Source organism: Mustela nivalis (genome assembly GCF_964662115.1).
Source record: "Mustela nivalis genome assembly, chromosome: 2".
NCBI lineage: Eukaryota > Metazoa > Chordata > Mammalia > Carnivora > Mustelidae > Mustela > Mustela nivalis.
Genome location: NC_139021.1, coordinates 104,048,418 through 104,074,899, shown reverse-complemented (window position 1 = coordinate 104,074,899; position 26,482 = coordinate 104,048,418). Strand labels below are relative to the sequence as shown.

At 39.8% G+C, this 26,482-nt stretch overlaps 1 protein-coding gene across 3 annotated transcripts in view; it reads left to right on the top strand.

Annotated features, from left to right (window-relative positions):
* RYR2 (ryanodine receptor 2) overlaps nucleotides 1–26,482 on the top strand; it is a 733,452-nt gene that overhangs the window by 566,506 nt on the left and 140,464 nt on the right. For all 3 annotated transcript variants that reach the window (XM_082721308.1, XM_082721309.1, XM_082721307.1), the window contains exons 54-63: nucleotides 802–880; nucleotides 2,932–3,021; nucleotides 3,830–3,967; nucleotides 5,674–5,751; nucleotides 7,396–7,471; nucleotides 10,884–11,007; nucleotides 11,491–11,606; nucleotides 16,021–16,085; nucleotides 16,892–17,013; nucleotides 23,192–23,241. In XM_082721308.1, coding sequence (XP_082577434.1) covers nucleotides 802–880; nucleotides 2,932–3,021; nucleotides 3,830–3,967; nucleotides 5,674–5,751; nucleotides 7,396–7,471; nucleotides 10,884–11,007; nucleotides 11,491–11,606; nucleotides 16,021–16,085; nucleotides 16,892–17,013; nucleotides 23,192–23,241 — 938 coding nt within the window. The remainder of the gene's footprint in view (nucleotides 1–801; nucleotides 881–2,931; nucleotides 3,022–3,829; nucleotides 3,968–5,673; nucleotides 5,752–7,395; nucleotides 7,472–10,883; nucleotides 11,008–11,490; nucleotides 11,607–16,020; nucleotides 16,086–16,891; nucleotides 17,014–23,191; nucleotides 23,242–26,482) is intronic.

Genomic DNA, 26,482 nt, shown 5'->3' with positions numbered 1-26,482 from the left:
ATGGTAATTGTGTTAGTAAGTTAATTGTGTGAATGAATGGAATTATATGTATATAATTTTCCATTTGTCAGTATATTTAATATTCCAAAGTCCCATATTTACCATCAGACTTGGTTATCACCTACATGCACTCAACATCTGTTCAAGAGATCAAATATGAATTAGATATGAAAGGAATCAAAAATAAGTGTTATCACAAAGCACGAATAGCTTTTCACGATAGTCCATTTTAAGAACAGTTTGAATGTTATATGTAGACCATGAAATGGAAAATCATTAACATATCACTAGATGTATGACTTCATTTAGACTTTTAGTACATTTAAAAAATGTAACCAGATTTCAGCCATCTTTTACCTACTTACAGTTGTTGTAGATGAGGCTTAAGTCAAAAAGGGAGAATAGCATCAGAGAATGAATGTGGAAGAGAAGTATGTCTTTAAGCTCATTAAGTCTAACCATCTCTTGATTCAGGTTTAAAATTTTTTGGGGTATAATCTATTGTCCTTATCTTTGAATATATTTTAATTATTTTCATTTATATTATATATAATTTTTATCATATATAACTTACGTTGAGCCATAATGTATGAATTCATTTAAGATGAGCAGAGAGAACATTACAGCTTGAGTTTAACTTTGTTCCTACACTATGGAAAAGTAATACCTTGTTAAGATGATTTTTTAAGAGTTGTGCATCCAGTGGGATTATGCAGTCATAAGTTGTGAGTAAATTATTGGTATGGTTTCCTGTAAATCCTATAAAAAAAATCAAGTTCTCTTTTCTTTGTTTTCTCATAGTATCACAATCCCCGAGAAGCTGGAATACTTCATTAACAAGTACGCAGAACATTCTCATGACAGATGGTCAATGGACAAGGTAAAAGTCAGAGTATCACATTCAAACTCAGGACTGAGTATACCCAATGATGGGTCACCGTTCAGATATTTCTGACGGGGATCGCTTCCCACTTTAAAGTGAAAGCTGTGTCTAGATTGGGAAAGAACATTTAATTATGATTTGCTTGATGCAGTATTTAGTTCTGCCATTAACCTGTGTGTAATACACCTATGAATAAGGATATTTGTTCATAAGGGGGTGCCTGGGTGGCTCAGTTAGTTGAGCAACAGACTCTTGGTTTCAGCTCCCATTAGGATCTCAGGGTCGTGGGTTCAAGCCCTGAGTCTGGCTCTGTGCTCTGATAGGAGTCTGCTTGAGGATTCTGTCCCTCCCCCCACTCTCCAATAATTAAATAAAATCTTTTAAAAAAAAAAAGAATTTTTTCATAAGACACACAGTTTTAGGAATTAAAGTTTTGTGAAGTCATAAATCTGGTTTCTAAACACATATTGTTTGTGGGAGTACAAAGTAATCCTAAGTACAAATAATAATCATGACAGATGGATTTATGGAGAAATATATTCAGACTCGTCTGAAGTTCAAACATTAATGAAACCATTTTTTTTATAAGATTTTATTTATTTATTTGACAGAGAGAGATCACAAGTAGGTAGAGAAGCAGGCAGAAAGAGAGGAGGAAGCAGGTTCCCAGCTGAGCAGAGAGCCCGATGTGGGGCTCAATCCCAGGACCCTGGGATTATGACCTGAGCTGAAGGCAGAGGCTTAACCCACTGAGCCACCCAGGCACCCCTTAATGAAACCATTTAAACTATTATCAGAAAAGGTGACTCTGGCTCAGAAATCTTTTTGAAGAAACTTTATATATAATTTTATGTTAGCTAAAACCTTGAAAATTATTAATTGAAATCGAGGGATTTTTTACACCTTCTACTCCTCTGTTGTGTGTCTTACTACTGAGGAGATCTGCAGGTCACTAAGAATAAATTACATAGCCAGAAGACATCTCTGTTTTGTCAAAAAAAAAAAAAAAATGGTGCAAGCAAATGAGCTAAGTACCACATGTCGCACCACCATGAAATTCTCTCAAAGCCTGTGGCCGAGTGTTCACACTGTGGTGAGCCTGGTTACATTTGAGAGATGATGGCTGTGAATTTTTGTCAGAGAAATTGAGCTGAGGACCCGGGAATCTGAGATAAGCATGTGCTGCTGGCGGAGTGAAGGTCAAACAGGACGGGTTCTGCAGCGTTTGTGTGTGTAGGGCAGCTCCGTGTTACCGGCTAGATGTCTGTCAATTTCATGTCTTGCCTCAGCCAGTCGGTCTCCTCCTGAGAAACCCTCTTTCTGGTTTGATAAATGTGTGAATCTTTGTTCAGTAGGTTTACTTCTGAGGTGAGTCTGTAGGAGTTAAGTTCTGTTTTCCATAAAGACCTTGTTGGGTCCTGAGCTGGTGGTGATGGAGAGCAAGTGTCCGGGAGGCTGTCCTGAGGGATTCCAGTTCGGTTCCTCGGAGTCCGTAGGTGGGCAGGAGAGGAGCTAGGGAAGCGGAGATGGATACAGAATACATATGTGAGCAAAAGAATGTGGAACAAACGTGTGAAGAGATTGCTGAGTACTGGAGCGGACAAACAGGCAGCATTATTCAGAACGACTTCTCCATAAAGCAGAATCATCCAGTTTTCCTCTAAAAATGAGCGTTTCAAAAAAGCATTTAAAAAATAATGAAAAGAAAATTTTAAATGGAGGTTCCCACAATGTGGCAAAATCACTATCGTGGGGGCCAGGCACCCCGTAGACTGCCTGTGGGGGGAATGCTGATGACCCAGTCAGACCTGGGTCTGTTTAAGGAAGACTGGGTATGTTGGATCTCTGGGTGACCAGAATTACTCTCAGTGATTACTCAAAAATAATACTGGTCAGGGTGGAACTCTTTATATTAACGTATGCTGGGTGGGATTCAGAGCCTAATGTCTTGGTTTATTTAGATTTATTTTACCAAATGTATTTAAACACATGCACACCTACACTCTCCCCAACTAATCCATGTAAAATAATTTTGATGATTTTTTAAGTTGGCAAATGGATGGATTTATGGAGAAATATATTCAGACTCGTCTAAAGTTCAACCATTAATGAAGCCATATAAACTATTATCCGAAAAGGTGAGGGCTTTTTTTTGTGTGTGTGGTTATATAGTTAAATTTATTTTGAAATTTTTATTATGTAATTTCTTATTAAATGTCTTATTGTATACACTTTAAAAAAAACCCTTTATTTAAAGGTCCCATTTTTTATCTTTTGTCTCTTGTCTTCTCTATTCTCATTTTCTGTCAGTATTTAACTGTGTTTTCTATCAGTATTCAATTCTATCAGTATATTAATCTCCTTAGTATTTTTCAGTGCTTTTTAAATTTTTATCCTTACCCCATATTTTTAAGGACTCTGGAAAATACTCTTATCATGCTTAGGAATATCTTGATGAGGGATAATGAAGTAATCTACGATGATTATTATTTATACGTTTTCATGTATTTTTCTACTGTGGGGACACAGTCAGTATCTTGACAAATACAGAATTTTGTAGCTTGGTGTGCTTATGGAGGGAGAGTTAGTCTTATCTGTTTATTCAGGTGTTTATTCAGAAAAGCCTTGACATATATAGCATATAATCTGGCACTGCTTCTCCTTTTTAGGAGTATCAGAAAGTATCAGAAGCAGGGAAACTAAAGGAAATTAAGCTCCATGCAGTTTTAAGCTGATATCCCTCTTAGGGGTCTTGGTCAAAGTACATTTCTACTCACACTCTGCTTTTCTGAAATTTTATTTTACCTTTCCTTTTTTAAATAAACAATGTCCATCTTTTTTTTTTTTTTTCTTATTAAGGAGAGGCAGCCTATTTCAGATTTTTTTATTTTCATTCGGATTCATCATGCCCACACCCTTTATTCCCCTCTTTGTTTTTGTCGCTAGGAAAAAGAAATTTATCGCTGGCCGATCAAAGAGTCTTTAAAAACCATGCTGGCGTGGGGTTGGAGGATTGAGAGAACGAGGGAGGGAGACAGCATGGCCCTCTACAATCGGACGCGTCGCATTTCTCAGACAAGTCAGGTAAGAACCGCACTGGCGAATCCACTGCTCATGTCTAATTCTGTTTTTTATCAGTTTTAAGATAGATATTTGCTGGGGCACTTGGGTGGCTCGGTGGGTTAAAGCCTCTGCCTTTGGCTTAGGTCATGATCTCAGGGTCCTGGAATTGAGCCCCACATGGAGCTCTCTGCTCAGCAGGGAGCCTGCACACCCCAACCCCTGCTTCTGCCTGCCTCTCGGTCTACTTGTGATTTGTCTGTCAAATAAATAAAATCTTGTTAAAAAAAAAAAAAGGGTAGACATGTGCTACAGTATCTGTGAGATTAGGAATTATTTTATCATTGTGGAGCCAATGAAGTAGGGCTTGGTGCTGCAGGGAATACTAAGACAAGAAAGACTGTCCATGCCCACAGATGTTTCCTGTATAGCAAATTTAGAGAGTGACAAACATCTTGAAAATACAGTTCTGACAGCAGAATGGGGAATGAATCAGAGAAGGGGGAGACTGAAGACAGAAAGGCCGATTCCTTGGGAAGGGTATTGTAGACAGGCCACGAAACAGAACAGAAGTATCAAATGTCTGAATTAGAGCAAAGATAGTGGGAATGAAGGGAAATGGATATATCCTGGAGATATTTTTGAAGTAGAAGAGACCGAATTCTGTGACTGTCTGATAGAGGATTGTGGATGGGGAGGAGTATTCGAGGTGATCGCCACGGATCCAGACTGGCCTGTCAGGAGGGTAGTTAATTTGAGAAAGGTAGGGAACACAGCAGCACTTGGAGATGACAAGGACAGAACAATAATTTGATTATAGATGTTGTGTTAGGCGGAATATGGTTTCCAAAGATGATCCCCAGTTGCTGGAATCTGAAAATACTGCTTTACTTGGGCTTTGCCAGTATGATCAAAGTTAAAGACTTTGAGATGGGTGAGGGGTGGGGGGTACGGCACCTGGGGGGCTCTTTTGTCAAACGCCTGCCTTCAGCTCAGGTCATTGTCCCAGGATCCTGGGATTGAGCCCTATGTTGGGCCCCCTGCTCAGTAGGAAGGCTGCTTTTCCCTCTCCCTCTGCCCTCACTGCCACCCACATCTCAAATAAATAAATCTTTAAAAAAAAAAAAAAAAAGCATAGGGCAGTATGAGAAGTCTTACAGTTGATGACAAGGTATTTTTCGTTTTAAAAATGCCAAAATTCAGAAATTAAGTTTCCTTGTTATTGGGGATACCTTGGTTAATCATTGACCATGTATGAAGTACTTTTAAAATTAAAGAGTTGGCTGTATTTTGTCTTAACCTTTGGCCCACTGAAACATTTGTAAGTTTTGCCTTCTTTGATTAATTACTGTTCGCATGAGGAAGAATACATTTTATGCAGCTAATTTGAATCTGTAAGAAACCAAAGAATACAGGGGATCCTTTGACAAAGGTAATGCTTCAGAATATTGGATTCTTTGCACAATTTGTGGAATTCTGATCATTAGCTTTGGGGACTGGCAGTCCCTGAGATGTTGGGATATATTATTCAGTCATCAATTGAAACGATCAGACACCCAAACATCATTTAATTTGCTAGATACGTTTGTGAGCTAAGTTTGCCCAGATACTTGCCGGTTTCATCTGATGCAACGTGACGTGTAGAGGTTTATTTGTCCTGTATTTCTGACATTTGTCTTAAGTCTCCACTGGGCTTTTTAATTAGGCTTCATTTTTGGTCACTCATCTAGGTTTCTGTGGATGCTGCACACGGGTATAGTCCTCGAGCCATTGATATGAGCAACGTCACACTGTCCCGAGACCTGCACGTAAGTGTTACGGACTTTTAAAAGAATCATTTTTAAAAAGCAGACTGTGACGCTTTCCTGCCTGTATTTTCCACATGAATTATTTGAATGTGGTGATCATATAAAGGGTCTGTGAAATTGAAAATTATGGACCTTAATTGCTTTTAAAGTTGATACAACTTTTTCTAGGATGTTTCTTCTAGATAACATATTTTCCTTAAAGATAATGGCTATTTCAAAAAATCCCACTATAATGAAGTAGTGTGTGAGAAGAGAATAAATCAGGAATTAGTTATGCTCTGCTTAAGGGTAACCTCAGTTAAAGAATATGTATTCGAAGTCGTTTATCCAAGGAAACTGGGGGCGTTCTGCCTGCTCCGTCCATAGTTGTATCTGTTCTCCTTGGTCGCTAAGGAGCATACTTTGAAATGGTTGATTTGAGTAAAAGAAAATGTGTTGTCTTGTATCAGAAGTCAACAGGTCCATATGATGATCAAACAACAGTATTGGCGTCGTTAGTATTGATCCAAGAGAATAAATACATAAAGAGAACCCCTATGTAGTAGGTCATATTAATTATGTTAAATGGTTTGGCTTGCCCTCTGTCTTTGCTCCTGTATGGATGGAGATCTTAAAATGAGATAGTGAACTTGAAAATCAAAAGGAGATCGAGAGAATGTTAGAGGCAATCTTATCTTTTGATAAGATTGAGATAAGATTTTAGATAAGGTAAGATTTTGATAAGCAAAAGGCCACAGCCGAGGGAGCCTCTGTGGCTCCGTAGTCAGTTAACGTGTCTGACTTTTGAATTTAGCTCAGGTCATGGTCTCATAGTTGTGAGATCGAGCCCTGTGTTGGTCTCCCCACTCAAGTGGGAGTCTGCTTGAGATTCTTTTCCTATGCCCCTCCCCCTGTGCACACACATTCTCTCTCTCTCACTCTCTCAAATAAATTAAAAAAAAAAAAGTCCACAGAAAGGTTAATGTGGTTTGTCTAAGGTCTCTGATCTCTCCCCAAGTTTGGGACAGACGTGGAATCTAGAATGTCCCTCTAGGTTCTTTGCATTCCCTGTTTAATAAAGTTTAGATTGCCTTTTAAAGCTTTGGAGATTACAGTAAGAACATGCAAATACATAGATTTTTTTTTGTTAGAGTTCGCAGCTAATTTGAAATTTCATTATTTGATTAATAAAACCTGTGTCCTTGAATATTACAAATAACAAGAATCAGTCCCATCAGATCACCTCTGATGTTTACTGCTGCATGATTTCACAGGCTGGAATTATTTGGGATTCAGATTCCAAGTAGGAGTTGTATTCAGGGTGCCTGGGTGGCTCAGTCCTTAAGGGTCTGCTTTTGGCTCAGGTCATGATCCCAGGGTTCTGGGATCGAGCCCCGCATGGGGCTCCCTGCTTCTCCCTTTCCCACTCCCCCTGCTTGTATTCCCTCTCTTTCTGTCTCTCTGTCAAATAAATGAATAAAATCTTTTTTAAAAAATCTTTAAAAAAAAGAGTTGTGCTCAATGATCTTTTAAAGGTATTTTAGCACTGACACACTATGATTTATTAATTTAAAGTATGTTATAATATTACCTATTGGCAAGCAAATTTCTCTATTTCTACTCGTTAAACTGGAACTTATTTGCTAAATATTTTGTTCACTTAAGGCTATGGCAGAAATGATGGCTGAAAACTACCACAATATATGGGCAAAGAAAAAGAAAATGGAGCTGGAATCCAAAGGTAATATTTTCTAAAAATCCTGATTAAAAATGAATCAGAGTGCGACTATGTGAGTCTCTGAATTGGATGGAACAGTCTTTTTAGAATGAGAACTTATCTATTTGTTTTCTTAGACTAGTTCAAACATGCCTGTAACAGTTTTGGGTGGAAATTCCGTAATTACCTAACTGCGAGTGCACCTTTCTTCATGTCTCAGAATTCCGATGGCTCTTTCAGGCTCCTGTTAGCTTGCAGATACTGGTTCTCATTCTAACATTCGAGGTATTCTGTGCATTTCTTAGACCTCGCTCCCTGACTTCTATCCCTAACTCAGATGTTTTTCTCACGTCGTGCCTTCCCGCTTCCAGTCACCCCCTCTGGTGGGCCCAGTACAGTCACGCTCTTGTCCCTTACATGCTTTTGCTCTCCTTTTCTGCTGTTTTTCTTAAATACTAAAGTGACTAAATATTCTTAATCATTTTCTCAAGTCTTTTCTTAATTTATTGGCAGAAATAATTTCTTCAATTTAGTGTATCCTACACTGATGATCTCTCGCATCGTTATTTATTCTGTATTGGTCTGTGAACATGTTTGTGGGTGTGTGTGCACGTGCACACCTCTCACTACTTCCTACATGGATTTCTTTCCCTCACAGAGAATTGTAACTGTCTCCAGGTCAAGACCACAAATTATGTTACTTTTGTCATATTTACTGTACAGTTCTAGGCATCAAGAAATTCTGTCTCTTACTTATTGGCATAAATAAAAATATATGGGAGAGAGTTTTGAAGGGCAGGGTATTTCAGGGCTAAAACTAGGTGATGTTGCAGGTTGGGACCAGGCATCAAACAGTAGAGAACAGAGTAGCACAAATTAGAATCAGTCATGGAAATGAACAGAGAGGATTCCTTACACCACAATTGCCTGTTGCAAAATTCGACTCAAGGCTGGGCCTGTTTTTCTAGAAGCCTTCCATGAATTTTTGTTAAATGAATGGCCAGACGTTTGGTTGGCTGACAGATGGATGGATGGCTGATAGAGTTTTGCTTAGTGGGATTCTTGAAGAGACATCATCCAAGTGACTAGTCAACAAAATTCCTATTTTTCATGCGGGCAGATGACATGAAAAAAATATGTTCTCTTTTTTTTCCCAAGTAGCTTTCAATCACTACGGCTTCGTCAGTTTCTGAGGCAGCTCTTAGGGATCCCACAGTCAGTGGAGTTTTGAAAGCAGTCCACCTGGAAGCGAGACACCCAGATCGCAGCGGGCAGCTGGCACTGGTCCAGATTCAGACTGCATGGCTGGGAGACAGGCCTGGGTGCGCCAGGCTACGGGGCAGGGTGGTGATACGAGTCTGCAGAACCTTTAATCATTCTTCTTACTCCTTGTAATCCTCCCCCTTTGAAGGAGAAAGTGAGTGGTTGAGGACCAAAACAGCAGACCAGGAGAAAAGGTGTTAGAATATACTGCCGCGCTGGGTCTTGGCTTTAAGTTGTTAAGAATAACAAAGGTGAGAGATGAGTCTTGAGGAAGAAGATAAGCGGATGCTGTGAACAACTTTAGGAAAGAAATGACTTGAGTCTTTTGTCAAATTTGTTCCCTCCTCTGGGGACATTGACCCCAACCTGTATCCTGACCGTGCTGCTTCTCTTTTGAGATCTGGGTTGGCACGGAGGAGGTGCCTGTCTCGGTCCCTATGTCTTAGTGCCTGTGGGGGGGGGGGGTGGGGGGCGGGAGGAAAGGGAAGAGGGGAAGGACAGAGGAGAGAACTGGCGAGCACAGGAAGTCAGGAACAAGGAGGCAGCTAGAAACAGAAGGTCATTTACGATCTGTCATACACCTAGACACCTAAAAAAAATCCACTCAGAAGCTGCGCACTCTAGTTTCCAACCCATCCGGGGCTTTTTATTTTCTCTCCTACCCTCTCCCTCTCCCTCCTTGAGTATCTGGTATAGGTATCTGACCCCCAAATCATTGTGGTTGCCAAATTAATATAATTTTCTGGGAATAAAGGACTAAGTGAATTAGTGGAGTTCAAAATAGGAGATGATTGCAGGATGATCAAATTAGATGCTTGATTTATACATTTTTTTCCGTAAAACATCCCATTACATTTTTGATTACAGTAGAAGTCAAATCTGTTCTCAGTGTGCTTAATAACATATTCTGTGTCCTTCTTGCTGTTCACCGAATGCTGGTTTCTGTTGTTTTCTGACAATTGCATTATAGTCAATACTGTTCCTACCAAACTATAAAATGAATGACAGATCCTTAATGTATGTAGTGTTCCTTATTTAGCTGAGGCCGGTCCCTTTGCATTTATGATCGTATACTGCCACCTAGTGGTGAGAAGGCTCAGCGCGTGATTCCATGGCACGTTCTCCTTTGCGTTTTTGATGGCTTCTTTCATGTGTCGGGCAGATTCATTGTTTATGATTGTTTAAGTGGCTTCTGGCCACATCATATTGGACGCTGATCTAATAGGCTTCACGTTGTCCTCACAATTCAAGCCAAATATTTAAGTATTTTTTTCTGGAATTCCCATTAGCAGCTTGGTTTCGGGAAATTTCAGCATCCCATTGAAAATACATTCCCTTATGTGTTTTATCAATGTTATATCTGGGGCACACCACTCATCAGATCTTTGTATCTGGAATTACCCTGCGATTTCTGAAACGTTCATAAACCTTACAAAGACTTTTACAAAATCTGTAATTTTATAGAGACATTTTTCATTATTAATTCTTAAAAATTTTCAATATTTTCTAAATCTAAAAGGAATGCTCTTTTGTATTTTTCACTAAAATAGGTAAACTAGAAACCTAGATGCTTGTCAGAACTTTTAATCAGTCAAGTATGTATGCTGCTCTTGGGAGGTATTTAAGAGAGATTAGCTTTAAAATTAGCAGATAAGTATAGGTTTTGTGTGGAATGTGTGACTTTAAAGTACTGCTTGTTCGGGGAGGTGTACTAAAAATTCCATATTTAAGACATTTTTTTTTTTCTGTTCTGTCTCTCAGGGGTGGGAAGTGAAGCCTATCCCTTGAAACATGCCTTGTAATTTCACTAGCTCACGCTGTGTGTGTTTTGGTGTGTTTACACACTCCACATCCAGAGCTCATTTGGATGGAGAGGGGAATGTGGCTGCTTCTCCCTTCCCCTGTGATTGCACATGTCATCAACACATGATACCACAAATGTCTCATGTCCATATTTTAATTGCCTCTTAGAAGGCATATGTGCAGCCCTTTTTTGAGTGGATTTCCTAAATTAATCAGAGCATTAAAGGCACTGGAAAGGCAAGAGCCTTATACAACCTGTATATACTCCGTGTCTAATAGGAAGATACCAGAAGTCCTGTACCCTGGTCCTATCACGTTTTGGAGTATTTTCTAATTGCAATGCTATGTTCTTGTCTGGGCATGCTCTCAGGAGGTGGAAACCATCCCCTGCTGGTACCCTATGATACGCTGACAGCCAAAGAGAAGGCCAAGGATAGGGAAAAAGCACAGGACATCCTCAAGTTCTTGCAGATCAATGGCTACGCCGTATCCAGGTAAAAGCATACCTACCATTACGTGTTCTTGTTACAAAGACTGAGTTTTTAACTGTCCCCATCAGATTTAATGCTTAAAATGATTCTGTGATCCGTTTGAACCTTACAGCTACTATTTAGTATCTCCAAAATAAACACATCAGAAACATTAATGCCCTTGGCTCTTGGCCACATGATTGGTTCCTTTCACGGCTTAGGTGAAATCCCATCCATCTTTTAGGCACAAATTTTCAACAAAAATGACCCTCTGTTTCTCTAAAGGTGACTTTTTTGGCATAATAATAGAGTTATTCTCTAGAGGTTTTTTTTTAATCAGATGCAAAGTATTCCTTATAAATTGAATCTCACTTCTGCCTATAGCTGCAAGGATATTAGATCATTCTCCATTTTTTATATATTCCATATGTACATTTTAGCAAAAAAGACTACCTCCCAATAGTCTTTGTAGGAACTAATTTCCATATTTTATTTTTGCTACCCTAGGGGATTCAAAGACCTGGAATTGGACACACCGTCCATTGAGAAACGATTTGCTTATAGCTTCCTTCAGCAACTCATTCGCTACGTCGATGAAGCCCATCAGTATATCCTGGAGTTTGGTAGGTACCGTCATCCCGTTACTAAGGGTCCGGTGTCTGTTACTCTTCATGTTGACAGCATCACGGGTTCAGACGGCAGGCTGCCAGACTGTTTTTGGTGTGTTCCCGGGCAGTATAAACGCTGTCTACCCATCCTATTACTAAACAGAGTCTAACAGTCAGTAGGCAAACACGTTCTTAGGGATCGGTAAATTTAGAAACCTTTAAAAAAAAAAAAAAAAAGAACATACCATTCTTTTCTCCTTATACTGTTTATTGGCATTGTTTTTTTTTTTTTAATTTTTGAAAGACACTGTGGATGGACATCAGAATTGAAGATAGAGCTAAATCTTTCCTTATGAAATTAATGGCCATGCTCTTGAAAAAACTGAAACTGTGGATACCCAGACTTTCTAAGCAATGTGAAGGCCTTGAGTTTAGCCTTCGTAGGGACACACATTTATGGTGGAGTGTCTGCAATGCAGAGCACTTTGCCATCCTGTCAAAGTACAATGGAACAGCTCCTCCCCATGTGGCCCCATGCTCCCAGAGTATGAAGAGAATTCCTTGTTTCATTTTTTTTTCTTTTTGAAGTGTTTATTTATTTATTAGAGAGAGGGGGTTGGAACATGAGCGGGAGGAGGGGAGAAGTAGACTCCCCACTGAGCAGGGAGCCTGACACAGGACTAGATCCCGGGACCCTGAGACCATGGCCTGAGCCAAACGCAGATGCTTAACTGACTAAGCCACCCAGTCACCTCGGGAACTCCTTGTTTTTATCTTAGATTCAGAATGGATTTTCAATGCAGCCTCCTCTCACATCTTATTTCAGGATTGTCCTCCACACCACTGACTTAAAATTTGAGTTGTTAATTACTGAGCTTCATGTCAATCACTTTCTAGCCCCTGGTTAGTATTAAGGTTGAAGGATTAAGGATTAAGATGGCCCCTTTGGAAAAACCAGCGTCTTCTGGTCATTATCTTTTTATTTTGTTTTTCATGGTTTTTTTTTTTTCTATTTTTATTTTTGTTTTTTTAATCCTCATTCTTTCTGCTTTTCAATACTTCTCCTCAGGGCCCATAGTCCTAGAGCCTTTAGCAATAAATATATCCTCCGCAAACCCATCCTGACCAAGGAATCTTTTTGTTACTGTTTTCTTAGAATTTAGGTCTTCGTTTTTGGCACGTCAGATTAAAGTTCATCGAAATTCGGGCTTTGGTATTTTCTTGTTCCTCGTCTCCTGATCATCCCTAATGGGATGAAAGATTTTCCAGTTGAATACTATTCTCTTAAAGAGCCTCCTAATTTCTCAGCCTGCTCCTTATCTGTAGCCAAGTGCTATACTTTGGATTTCTTTCTTTCTTTCTTTCTTTTTTTTTAAAGATTTTGTTTATTTATTTGACAGACAGAGATCACAAGTAGGCAGAGAGGCAGGCAGAGAAAGAGAGGTGGAAGCAGGCCCCTCCTGAGCAGAGAACCCGATGCGGGCTCGATCCCAGGACCCCGGGATCATGACCCGAGCCGAAGGCAGAGGCTTTAACCCACTGAGCCACCCAGGCGCCCCTGTACTTTGGATTTCTTAACTGTCTTTTTCACAGAAGCCAACTGTGCAAACTAATTTATAATATGTAATCTCTCTGTAGCTCATGCAATAATTTTTTAAAAATACAATTTATGAGTCACCCTGAAAAGTAGAAAATTTGTCTCAATTAATGAAATTTTCTGATTTTTTAAAAAATGAGGACATGATGAATTTTGGAAGTCTGTGATGAGGGAGCATGAGGCTGGCTGAAGACAAAGCAGAAGCTGGCGCCTTGTACACCCCCCTCCATCCACTTCCCCCCTGTCCTATGTGTAACATCCCTCAGGCAGCCCTGACTGCCATGAACAATAAGCAAATAGTTAACTTGCTGAGCTCACAATCCTGCTAGACAGGAGTCTCCCTTGGCTTACAAATGTCCTAAATCTCACTAACAAAGACGATTGATAGCAGGATTGTGACACCCCACCAAAAAGTCTCCCAACTATCTTAATGTTAATGACTGGTTTAAAGACAACATTGATCAAGCCGCAAGGGCAAGGCCTCCGGCAGGCGTGGAACATCCTGGCACCTTGTAGGCCCTCTTTAGCATATGAAAACTCCACTGAAACCTTCCTTCCCCTCACCTTCCCCCAACCAGCAGGATACATAACCTGCCATCCCTCACAACCTGGGGCAGCTGCAGCTCTTCCTGCCCCCAGGTGCTGTCATCAAGAATTCTTTCTTGGTCATCGGCTCCGGACCTCAGCCCACCAAACCTCACCTAGGTTCTAGAACTTCATTATTTGTGCATATAGCTAAATACTGAAATTTCTCAAACACATTGAAAAGTATCTGATATGAGTAGTAGCCCAAATGCAGTCTTCTTTTTGTCAAGAGGGAAGAAGGAAAGCAAAATCAGGGTTCTAAGAAAAACTTTTTTTTTCTTTTTTTAACCCTGCTTGGGTAACAGAAACAAAAATGTGGTGGATACATGTGTTTGGGCTTTATCCACGTTGTACACAAGTTTCTGAATAAGCCCTGTTTGTGCAGAGGGAGTGGTGAGACCCTGGCTGCAAATTCACCACGTAGTGCATTTCTTTTTTTCCACAGGATAGAGTCTTCTAAACCTAGTGCTGGGGGAAAAGTGATGCTAGCTCAATGTAGATCCCAAGAAATTCAGGGGTTCCCCCCCCCCGCCCCGACATGTTCCTTTTACAGTTGGATATGACCAAGAACTCTGTTAGAGGAGCAGAGTTGGGATTGTTTACATTTATTTTAATTTTAATTTTTCATTGTCACTGCCAATGAAACTTCTATCATGCCTTCTTTTATCTTTAAATTTACTGCCTTTGCAACATATTTGAGGCTAATGGCCATAGTAAGAAAGCACATATCCCTTTTTCTGATTTTTGTATTATATCTAGATTATATTCTCTACATCAGGAGTTTGCGCATTATCATTTTTGTTAAAATGTATAATGTAAAAAGGAAAGATGTTTCCTATTTAGTTCCTTGAAATGCTAGCATCTTTAGCTATGTGCAAAACTGTCTTGACATAGTTTATATGAGAAAGCCCCTTAAATGGATCCGGCCATTTTACTAATATTCTTGAGAGAGATTGAATTTAAAAGCATACAAAAATGAAATCTGTGAATATAAAAAAAGCACAATTTTCTTTTACTCATTCATGTGAAGAGCATTATTCTGATATTGGAAAATATTACTTAAATTTCTTAAGACTTTTCCCCAACTCCTGTCTCAGATTTAATGAAACATATCTCAAATTGCTTTTATTTCTATTTACCAAATAACTTTTTCTGGCAGAAGTCAGTTTGATTCTTATAAAATAAGGAAGCTCTGCTTATAAATTTTACTAAAACTTTATATTCAGTTTTTTTTGTTTGTTTTTTTTTAAAAGATTTTATTTATTTATTTGACAGAGAGAGATCACAAGTAGGCAGAGAGGCAGGCAGAGAGAGAGAGAGAGGAGGAAGCAGGCTCCCTGCTGAGCAGAGAGCCCTATGCGGGACTCGATCCCAGGACCCTGAGATCATGACCTGAGCCGAAGGCAGCGGCTTAACCCACTGAGCCACCCAGGCGCCCCTATATTCAGTTTTTGAAATCTTTTGCTCTCCGGTGTGATCTGCGTATCATCTTGGTTATTATGCCTTTTGTTACCTCCTCTGTATGCAGGAACTGTCTTCTGTATGCATGAAGAAGGTGCCAAAGGCCACTTCCAAGCTAAATGCACGAGGGCAATCAGTTCTTAACCTCAAAATCATTTTCTAAACCCTGGGGAAAACTGGGATGTCTTTGCTTTGCTTATGGAAATTATCTAGTGACATAAGTGAACTTCCTTCTTTCTGAGCAGCATGTTAATTTTCCCATCTAATATTATGGTCGTGATCCTCCCTCCCACCCCAGGCTGGCTTCCTGTAGCTTTTTAATTGGTATAGTAATATTGTAACTCTGGGTCACAGCAAGAAGTAACTGCCTTTACTAGGGGCCCAGGTTAAAATGTCACCAATTTTGTTTCCTTAGTTTCTACTCTCTGCGCACTGCCCTGAGCTTCTTTCCTACTGAGAGAAGATGTGGGATTTCTACTTTTTTCCACTTGTCCCCTACACGTGTGTCACGAAGATTGTAATGCTAAACCAGCGTGTGTGCTCTTTTATCCCCATGTATGGGCTAGCCTCGATGAATTTTTTGTTTGGGTTTGGATATTTTTTTAAAATCCTTTTGAAAAATTACTATCCTGCTTGGTGAAGTTAGCCTTGATATTTTGGATGCCTTTCTGTGTTTGGTTTACAGGGATAACACATCAAGCAGCATGTTCTAAATGTTGCATTTTAGGTGAATATCTTGTAATGTTTGAAGTCAGACATGTTCCTAACAACTCTTACTGTCTACAGATGGTGGCAGCAGAAGCAAAGGAGAACATTTCCCTTATGAACAAGAAATCAAGTTCTTCGCTAAAGTACAGTATACAATCCATTTTGGTTTTGCTTCAGTATGTTTGTTTACAAAATATACTCTCTAGATCTTTGCCTCTTTCCAGAGTGTACTGGTCTACAAATACAGATTCTACATGTAAATATTCTCTGGCACAGAAATAAGTGCTTCTGAATCATGTCAGATAAATTTGTTGCGAGGATACTTGGTCATACTTGAACTCACTCTTCTTCCTGTCATAATTCTCAGATCCCTTTCATCTCTGTGGAGTCTAATTCAAAGCTCCCCTTTTGGGGCCTTTTATCCAATGACGGAGAAGAAAAATACCTACTTCTTAAGATGCGATGGTTGTAAGGATTTAAAAATGTATGAGCATTTCTTTTCTAAAGAGGAAAAGCATTTGTCCATTTATAAATTATAAAATTGACAAGCTTTACATTGTAAGAAGCTTTACAATATAATCTTTATTCTGGGACCTACGTCTTCCTCATTTTGCAGATGGGGAAGCTGAAGATGAGAGAGGATAAGCTGTTTCTCTCTCAACTATATCCATTTTTAGTATTCACTCCATTTAATAAGAATGTATCAATAATCTGCCCTTGGCCTGGCTCATTCATCGACTTTCTCTCAGCCAGGAAGGGAAGGAGACAAGGCATTGCAGGTTCTCCATCTTGGGTTCATTCACTTACACGGGTCAGACTACATCCCAGGGATCATACTCACGGCGCGCGTGGCTACAGACAGTGGGATCCTGCAGAGGGTGGATGGAACTCAGGTTGCTCCAGAGCCTCAGCCCACTGTGTAGATCTGTTCTCTTTTCCTTTCTTTCAGGTTGTTCTTCCCTTAATCGATCAGTATTTCAAAAACCATCGTTTATACTTCTTGTCTGCCGCAAGTCGACCTCTTTGTTCTGGAGGACAAGCATCAAACAAGGAGAAAGAAATGGTGACTAGGTAAACAGCTCCATAAAATAAAGACTCTTGTTGAGTGAAATGTATTTGAGTTGGGGAGAGAGCCGCAGGGGACCTTGAAATGGGAGCACGTGGGGTGGGGTGCCTTCCTCTCCACCCCACTCCCCCCAACGGCCCCCCACTCCTGCCCCCAGCTTCCTGACCTCTGCTGCCCTTTGGAATCAAACACTCTGAGGAGGATGCTCTCTGCAAGTTAATGTGTGTGTTCTAAATGTTGAGTTGTCCTCTATTTTGCTACTAAATAGAACACAGAATAGAAGGAATATGGCACCCAGTACAGAATCCACGAGTACAGACATCACTGGATTAGTATTTGACATCAGTGGTGCTTTTCACGTTCCCTCCTTTAAAATTTCTCCGAATCTATTATTTTTGCCTCAATTTTGAAAAATACAGGGATTTTTCTGGACACCAAAACCCCATTTACCGAAATTATCTTTTCCGATGTTTGTTTGAAAATAACGACCATTTGTGGAAGAAAATGACATGAAAATACATACTTGCCAAAGATTTCCCCTCATACCACTCAAGCTGGCATCTTAGCAAGGCTTTCTCTTTTCTCTTTGAACCCCAAGTTCTCCTTGCAGATTGATTTGTAGTTCTGCTGGGTCTTTCGAGTCTGATTTTTCAAACTTCTGGCAAAATTTAGTACTTGTGAGAGTCAATTACTCAGCAGATCTATTTCTGGATTATCAAATTGCACAGGAGTCCACACCCAGGTTTTAGATTATGTTTGAAAACAAATTTCTATGAAAGTGAGTAACCTAGACAAAGAATACAAGCTTTCCTTGGATTTGAACTTGACTTTAATAGTCTGTAGTGTCATGTGATGTAAGATTGCAACTAGGTGAAAATTAACCCCAAACATCTTCAAATAATGATCTTCCTCTGAAGTTGGTGAAAGTGATTATAGTTAAGGAAACAGAGAATCCATCCTTTGGCGCACTTGGTTTCCACCCACCTTGTTACCCAGAGGAGTGAGGGGCTACTTTCCAATGTGAATCCCCTCCCCTGCCTCCCTTTGGCAGGGTCTTCTTTCCTCTTACCCCAGGAGAGAGAGGCCCATCCCTCTGCATTTCACAGGCTCACCATCCCCAGGGGACTGGGAACATCTAGGGATCTAGAAGTACCAGGGCATCAAGTTACCTTTAAATGCCCTGCAGCCCATACTGCAAAGTCTCCTCACTACCAACCCCCCACCACCCAAGACTTTTGTAACAGCAGCTTTGTTCCCAGAGTTGTTGTTGATGAAGAGGCCACTCAATTACATACACCAAGATACAGTGCAGTCAGAGAATGGAGGAAAAAATACAATTACGCCAACTCTAGTCTTCCTCTCTCCTGTGTCATGTTTTATCTCCATTAAGTTTTTTTCTCTAAACTGTTCCTTGACCTCAGAAGTAACTAATTTTCCTTTGCCAGCTCTCCCTCAGAATAAACCGGAAGAGCATTGCTACTCCGTGCCAGCTCAGTTAATGTGGTTTGGGGCCTGAGATACCCCCTTTTCATTATTAACACCGCATCAGAATGTTTTCTATAATATCATCTTCAGTTTCTCTTCACCTCCTGAAAAAGGGTTAGCAAATTCTTCTTTTCCCATTACCGTTTCCAAAAGAGAAATCTGTCTAAAATTCCAGCATACAGGACTGAGACATACACTAATAGGAGTAGCTTAATTTCATCACAGCACCTATGCACCAAACATAGATAAAATTTAAGCTCAGAAATTCTGAAATGAAAAAATGAATTAAGGTAATGATAAATTATGGCACATGCAAAATGCTGCGCAGTCACTAACACTAAGTATAGAAATATGTAATAACTTATGACAATGAGTATTTAAAAAGTAAAATATATGTTTAAATAGTAAAGATCCAGAGTTTTAAAAAAATCTAAATTTGTATGTGTAGAAAAATACTGGTAGGGAAGAAACTTGATTTTAATAATGTTTTCTTTGGGGCTAGTATAGCAGATTTTTTTTTCTTACTAGTTTTGTATATTTTTAAAGGTTTTAAAATGAAAAGCCTTTTATAATCATAAAAATGTGTCTTAAAACAACCCAAATCACCATGAAACTAACAAAAACCAACTAAAAATTTTGTTTGACGTGTTAAAATGAAATCACTGAGAACTACAAATGTATGATTTCTTACCGCTTCAGTTAAATATTACCTCAGTGAATATAATAGGTTAAAAAAAAAAAAAAAGAGGACAAAATACAACAAAAAATACTGGCCCTACCATGGTGGATAAGCAGTCATGCCTTCATACACAGGTTGAACCTGAAGTGATCGTTTTAATTTTTATTTTAACAGTTGTGTGTCGTGGTATAGCTGCGTGGGTCTAAGTTAACTTGCACGTTTAAGAATGGGTTGTTTCCCTCGGATGTTAGATGCTTCTTGGCTCTAGACATTGTGTATTGAGCATTTACTATATGATCAAGTCCGTGAAAAAGGGTAAAGTGTGGCCTCTGCACTTTGGGAGTGTACCTGGTAATAGCTGGGTATGTGAGTGGAAATCCAATTCTGGAAGAGAGCCATGCAGTGCTGTGGGATTCGTAGTTAAGTGAGGCCACATTGGATGGGTATGGACAGACTAGAGATATGAAAAAGCCATGATAATTTATAATTGGTCTTAAAGAACATGCAGGTCGTAGATTCAGAAGGGGGGGGGCTATTTTCTTCATGCAGATAACAACATAGAGAGTGTAGAATGTAGTAATTTAGGGTCAGCATGAGTTATGTAGATTCCTTACGGAATATTGTAATTGATATTGACTGCCAGGACAAGGCATCTTCTTCCTTTTTCCTTTTCAATGTTTATACTTAGTCTTTTTTACTTGAGTCTTCAGCCCTAGGAAGCCATTGGGATACAGGGCAGTCTGACAGCAAAAGCAGGTTGGAGAAGTGTCAGCTAGCTAGGAGGCCATTGATAGTGGTGCAGGCTGTTAAGCTAGAACTGCTTCCTCAGATAGGTGGTTCCACCACTGATTCATTCAGCACATATTTCTGAAAGCCTGCCATGTGCAAGGTGCTGTCCTGGGTTGAGGATAAACAGGCACGTACAACAATGTGCTTCCTAACTCCAGAGCACAGCTGAGTACCTGCTTCCATGGAGAGCAAAGGTCCGGGAATATAGGAGATACACATGCAGAGTGGGGTTGAAAGTGGGAAGCATGGACAAGAGAAAATCACAGGACAAGGCAATGAGTCCTACGGAAGGTAGGAAGAAGGAGGTCAACATGGTGCTGGAGTTTCGATGCTGAGTGGTAGGAACAATATTGGTGGTGATAGCAAAAAGAAATGACCGGAGAACTGGTTTTGAGAAGAAGATGTTAAATTTGGTTAGGCAGTCATTGAGGTATGTAAGTCGTAGCAAGTCATTCAGCTGGAGGTGCCCAGCAGAAAGTTGGAAATGAGTGTTTGGTGTTGGTGGAGAGACCAGAGCAAGAAATGACATATTGGGAGTTTGTACCCATGTGATGCTCCAGGTCCTGAAAACAGATGAAGGGGGAGTGGAAAAGAGAAGCAAAAAGGTCTGAATAGCAAAACTTGGAGAATTATTCCATGTGAAGGGTTTTCAGAAACGGGTTCTTGAAGAACATGGAGAGTGATTACTTAGAGAAGAGGGGGGAATGCATTGCTGTAAAACGGGATTTAGAGTTTCCCAGATTGAAATTGTTGATGATGCCGTGTACCACAGAGAGCTCTTCAGGACGGAGGTTGAAAAGCTGTTATGAGATTTGCTGATTGGCAGGTACTGTGACCATCTGGGGAGCTTTTCAGTAGAGCAGTGAAGTGAGAAGCAAAATGACAAAGCAAGGCATCAAAGCCAAGGAGGTGTAGATACATTATGAATTCTTAAGAATGTTAGCAATGGTGGCATATACGGAAAGGGAATAACAGCATTAGGGAAAATATTTTTGGAGGAAACTTATAATAATGAAACCTTATAGTCCATATAGAAACTACACTCTGAAAGTGATGGCACAGGAGGGACAAAAGATATAATTTGTCTTCTGGGTGGATTTGGCTTTCTACATATATTTATTTCCCTCCAGTAGCATGCTGGCTACTGATAAGAAACAATCAAAGTTAAGAAGCAATTTTTACTATAAGAAGTCATTTTTCTCGGACAGACTGTCAGACATTCAGTATCTCGAAAGAATGAGATAGAGAGCTGTTCTGTTTTCCATCACAGCAAAATGTCCTAGGTCTGGACAAATTGGGTTAAAACATAATCCTAGTGTCATAAATTCAACATTATCTCCAAATGTTTCATGCAGATCCCAGAGAGTCTCAGTACGAGGTATAGAAGAGGTCCCTTAAAATAGGTTGGTATACATATAGGGCTCCAAAATGGGTACAGCTCTGAGAAGTCACCACTCTCTTCAGACGGAGACAGACCTTTGTTGGGTTGGCATGCATAAGGCTCGGTGGTTGAGGGCCCCTGGAGAAAGATGTTTTTGGTTTATTGTCTTTTTTTTTCCCCTGTCACTATATAGCCCATAAAGCAGCTCAGGAGGCTGATAGCCCATTTTAAATTCCAGTATCTCCTTGAGCAGATCATTGATTTCAAAACCTTTTAGAATAGCTAGGAGATTTCTCGAGACCTCAGATTCACTTAGACATTTGTCGATGAATGTTCTCTTGGAAAAGCTATACAGTGCTCTGTATAATTAATTTTCATTCTTACCTTATTGGCATAGTTACTGAAATGAGAAATGGTAGCCAAAACTTCCTGTTGAGAAAGTCAGTATCACCGGTGTGATTCTCTGGTCTCCTTTCTCCCGTCCTGCCCCAAGCACATGACTCCTTTTTTTTCCCCATGGCATAGCGTGTCTCCCCAGTCCTGGCAAGTGTATGTCTGCACACTGCTATTCATGGGAGGGCTTGGCAAGACGGAATGGGACAGTCAGGATAGAGCTGTTGCCATTATTGGGACAGTCAGGCTAGGTGTGGGTAGCTTTGTACAAATGGGTCATCAAGGCTAAAGGTGTCTACAGAGCCTGTGCTCTCTGAGCTCAGGAGTGTGTGGGGACATGGGAGACTATCATCAGTTGGAGTACAGGAGGAGAGGTGTCATGGTAGAGATTTGCAATTGGCCGCTGGGAGAGCCTAGAAGGGGGACTCTTTCAGCTTGGGCTGGGAGTAGAGAAGGAGCTAGGTGTTCACAAAGGCCTGTTGGGGGACGCCTGGGTGGCTCAGTTGGTTAAGCAAAGGCCTGCTGGAGTGGACTTGTCTGGTATTGGATCCTGAGGGATGCGTAGAAGGGCATGTAGCAGGGAAGTGAGTGAAGGGTATTCCCGAGAAGACTTGTAAGGAGCCTACCACATTGTGGCCTGGTGGCAAGCCAGGTCCCTCGCGGGTCTTGCCCCGGTTCTGGGGTTTAATGTGAGAGTTCATACCTGTGCTATCATGATAAATGCTGAATACAAGCCACCTTTCCTTAGAATTTCCCACTACTGAACTGGGTCTAGAGATAAGAAACAAGCTCAACGCAAGCCTGAGCACTGAGATCCCTTGAAGTTACCCCATCTGTAGTGCTCGTCAGTTGTTCCAATCCTGTCTCCCCTTCACTGTGTTCAAATTCACTGGATGCTTTGGTATGTGCGCAAGGGGTGTGTGGTCAAGGCTGGAAAAGAAGAAAAGTTCAAATGATAAACATCCTGAAACTTACAAGTAACATTTTACGCCCAAAGCTCCAAGCTTCTGGTTTTAAGTAATGACCATAACAACGATGACAAAAATTCTAGAATTCCAGTGGTATATTCGGGCAGATAACATTTGTTCCCCTTGCGGTGTTTGAGTAGTTATATTCTTGTGGAGTTCATATAGATGGCTTTTATATTAATTAGCTTTGCTTCCAAATTTTTTTTTGTTTCTTTACTTATAATATGTGCTTTTTTAACCATGTTTGTTAAAGATATGCACTCAAAGATTCTTTCTTTAATACCTTTACTCCACATTCTGCTCCGAGAATTGATTCTTTCTGCGTGACATCATGTTGCTTTTTCCTGCTCATATATCAGCTGTTTATTTTTCTTTCTTTTTCTTCTTTTGTTTTAAATTTTATTTTAATTTTTCCCTGTCTTTTCTCCCTTCCCTCCCCCTTCTTCCCCTCTTTCTCTCTCTTTTTTTTTTTTTTCTTTTGTCTTCAGCCTATTCTGCAAACTTGGAGTTCTTGTCAGGCATAGGATTTCACTATTTGGTAAGGAGACCCTTGAAATGAATATGAGCATGGCCATCACTTGGTTTCCTTTGCCAGTTTTGCACTGTGTCGGGTGCGGCTCTGTTGCATGAATGCATGTTTGCACGGCTGCATGTGTGGTCCTCATAGGTCCTAAGGTAAGATAAGGTCCTCGAGGTTCTTCATCGGTAGCATTATCTGCGGTGAAATTGAAGACGGTAATTTCTTCGTGCTGGTCCAAAGCCCCTTTGAAAATCAAAAGATTTTGTTAGGAAAAATAAAATGAATGCAAGTGGCAGCTTCTGCCCTATTTTATTTCAAAGGGGTGAAGCAGAACCAGGCCCTCGAATTTACCTCTTGCCAATAGACGACAGAGTGAGCTGTCATAAATCAAAACATTTTGACTGCACTTACTTATTTTTGTAAAGCTCTTCACTCCAATTGTGCGTGTTGACTGCCTTCCAGACATGGAAGCTTCAGAGAAGAGACAGTAAGGCAAGGGCTCCACTTGGCAAAAGGGACTTTTCGAGTCCATTTTTGTTGGTGTCTGGGAATTCACATAACTGAAGTCCACCGGCTCAAGCGCCTGCTTTTGGACAGCTGTGCAGGGTGGGGGTGGGGTGGGGGGTCCCTCCCTTTCCACAGCTTCTCCTCTCTGTGGGGCTGTAGGACTCAAGAGAAGCTGGCAGACTCTCTGTATTCATTTCCTGCATCTGCTTTGATAAACCACAAAAGCCCACTTCAATGCTGTGCACTCTAGGTTGTGAGAAAGTGTTGGGATCATTTTGGTCATAAAATGTTGAGTGTGCTCATACAGATGTTGCAGGTTCAATTCCATTTATAGGAAAAGCTAAGGATTATGTAATTTCTTTAAAAAGCCACAGGGAATGAACTGAGGAATAATATGTGTGTGTGTGTATATCTTTACACACACACACACACACACACGCATTGCTTTTAAGTTCTTTCAAGCAGTCTATTTTTTGAGAAATGGTAGTTTCTGGATATAAGCCCTTAAAGCCCTGTTTGATTTCTAATTGTATTAGATCCAATATATGGTGCTCTTAAATTTAGTAATTAAAAGTTCTATTTCATTTAAATTGCCCGAGTTTTTGCATTAATGTTTCAGTTATCCCAAATTACTGGGCAGATTATCTTTAAGATAATTTCTAGTTGACCTTTGTTTGACTTCTCTTCAACATAGAAAAATTTCTGTGAACATCGTGCAGACAGAATCGTTATGTGCTCTTCAACGTTGTCGTAATAACAGTGGATTCATGGGTCCTCCATTTGTCTTATTCTGTGTCATTCTGATGGGGACCCCTGTCCTCAAGTGCAGTATTTGCCTTCTCACTGATGAGCATAGTAATAGTCTGTTGTGCTGTTTCTGACTTCGTACCTATTTCAAATTCTTGCTTTTCTATATTTCACTATAATTTTCTTTAAAAAAATTTTTGAGGTACTCCATATATAGAACAAAGTACATGAATCTTCAAGTAACTTAATGAAGTAGTTTGTTGAAATTTTCCATATATATTTAGATATAGATATAGATATCAAGAAGAATATTACCAGCATCCCAGAAGCCTCCCTTATGCCATTACCCAATTTATAAACTTCTGCAAAGAAACTATATAAGACCTCCATTACCATGGGTTAATTTTGCCTATTCTTTAATATCCTATTTTTTTTTAAGGGTCCTATAATTGAAGATAAAGGCGTAGTAAAACTTGTCATACCTCTCAGTATAGACTGAGACTTTAACATTCATTCCATCCCTACGTGATGTTGAATTCCCATTGAAGCATTGTATTTTAAATCCCTTAGCCTTTAAATACTATTACTTTTATTTTTAACAGGAATTTACTGGAGAGCTAATATGTGTCTTCACCTTAGAAGTGTATTTGTCTGTCTTCTTTATATTATTCTAGTCTCTCCTGTTTTTGTGGTTTCAAATTTGCGTTGACATTTGCCTGCGCAGTAATACAAATTTCAAGAGGCCTTCCTTAATCAAACATTTTCTAATACAGACGCATTAAATCATTGGAATCTTTGAGGCTCACCCATGTTATCTTCACGCTTGACAGTGATAACCTGACTTTAGACACTAATAGGATGTCCTGGAAAAATAAGGGGCTTCGAATCGGAAAACCTAGACGTAAGTGCTGTATTTTGGAACTAGCCCAGCTGAATGATTTGACCTCCTGAACCCTTGTTTTTTGTTTTTTCATTTTTAAAGTAGGTTAAAATGACTCCTACTCTTAAAGCTCCATTGCACATAGCTGATCTAATGTAGGGTAATGAATGCTCAAATGCTGTGGAAATTTGTAACTTTACAGCTTTCAAAGCTAAGGGATCCCTGGTCTTATTTGCCCAGTTTTTATTTAGATAAATCAGACTACAGACGAACCAGACTAGGGGACTTGGCTATTTAAAGTACCTGCACCATGAAAACTTTATAATTTACCCATTTCCAGTGTGAAATGGAAGTGGTATGCCAAGTGTTTTTTTGGCTTTTTTTTTTTTTTTTAATGTATAGTTCTGCCCTTGTGGATTTCTGTAAAGAGAGAGACCTAATGATATAGGTGTGGTGGTCTTTTATAGTCCTATTAGTCTCTTATTATTTTTTAAATTTTCTCCCTTCTTTTACATGATATCATTTTTCTGTATTCTGTGGATAACACAATGATGATCAGAATGTTTTTCCCGTACTGACTTAGTTCAATTGTTTATGACTTCAGCTAAGGGTAAATTAAGACAGTTTAAAGTGGAAGCTAGCAAAGAAATACCTGGGCTTTGTGTCTCATGAACAATGAGCAAAGGTGGAGATGTAGAAAGATACACAGTAACCTTCAACGTATCAGGGAGGTGGGTTTGGAGATGTGAGGAAGAACGTTAATATAAACAGAGAAACAAAATACTTGTGGTGAGTTCAGGGTTTGATGAGTAATGGACTACTTATTCCAAGCTGGCTTCCATGTTGTCATTATACCTCCAGACTTCATCCGTAGTTGAAACTTACCTGATTGAAGATTTGCCCAATATGGACTTCTATTTGTGTATATCTTTTACCTTAAAATAGGGCTTAAAATATGTTCTATACACTGAGGCACACTGAGAATTAAAGTGATCAGTCATGTTTTTAATGCTTCATATATTCTTTTTGAGGTGCTTAAACTATTTCATTTTATATTTGAAAAAGGTAAGTTTTTTAAAAAGGGCACAAGCCCCTTTCCCCACAGAACAGTAGTTCTGGAATGTC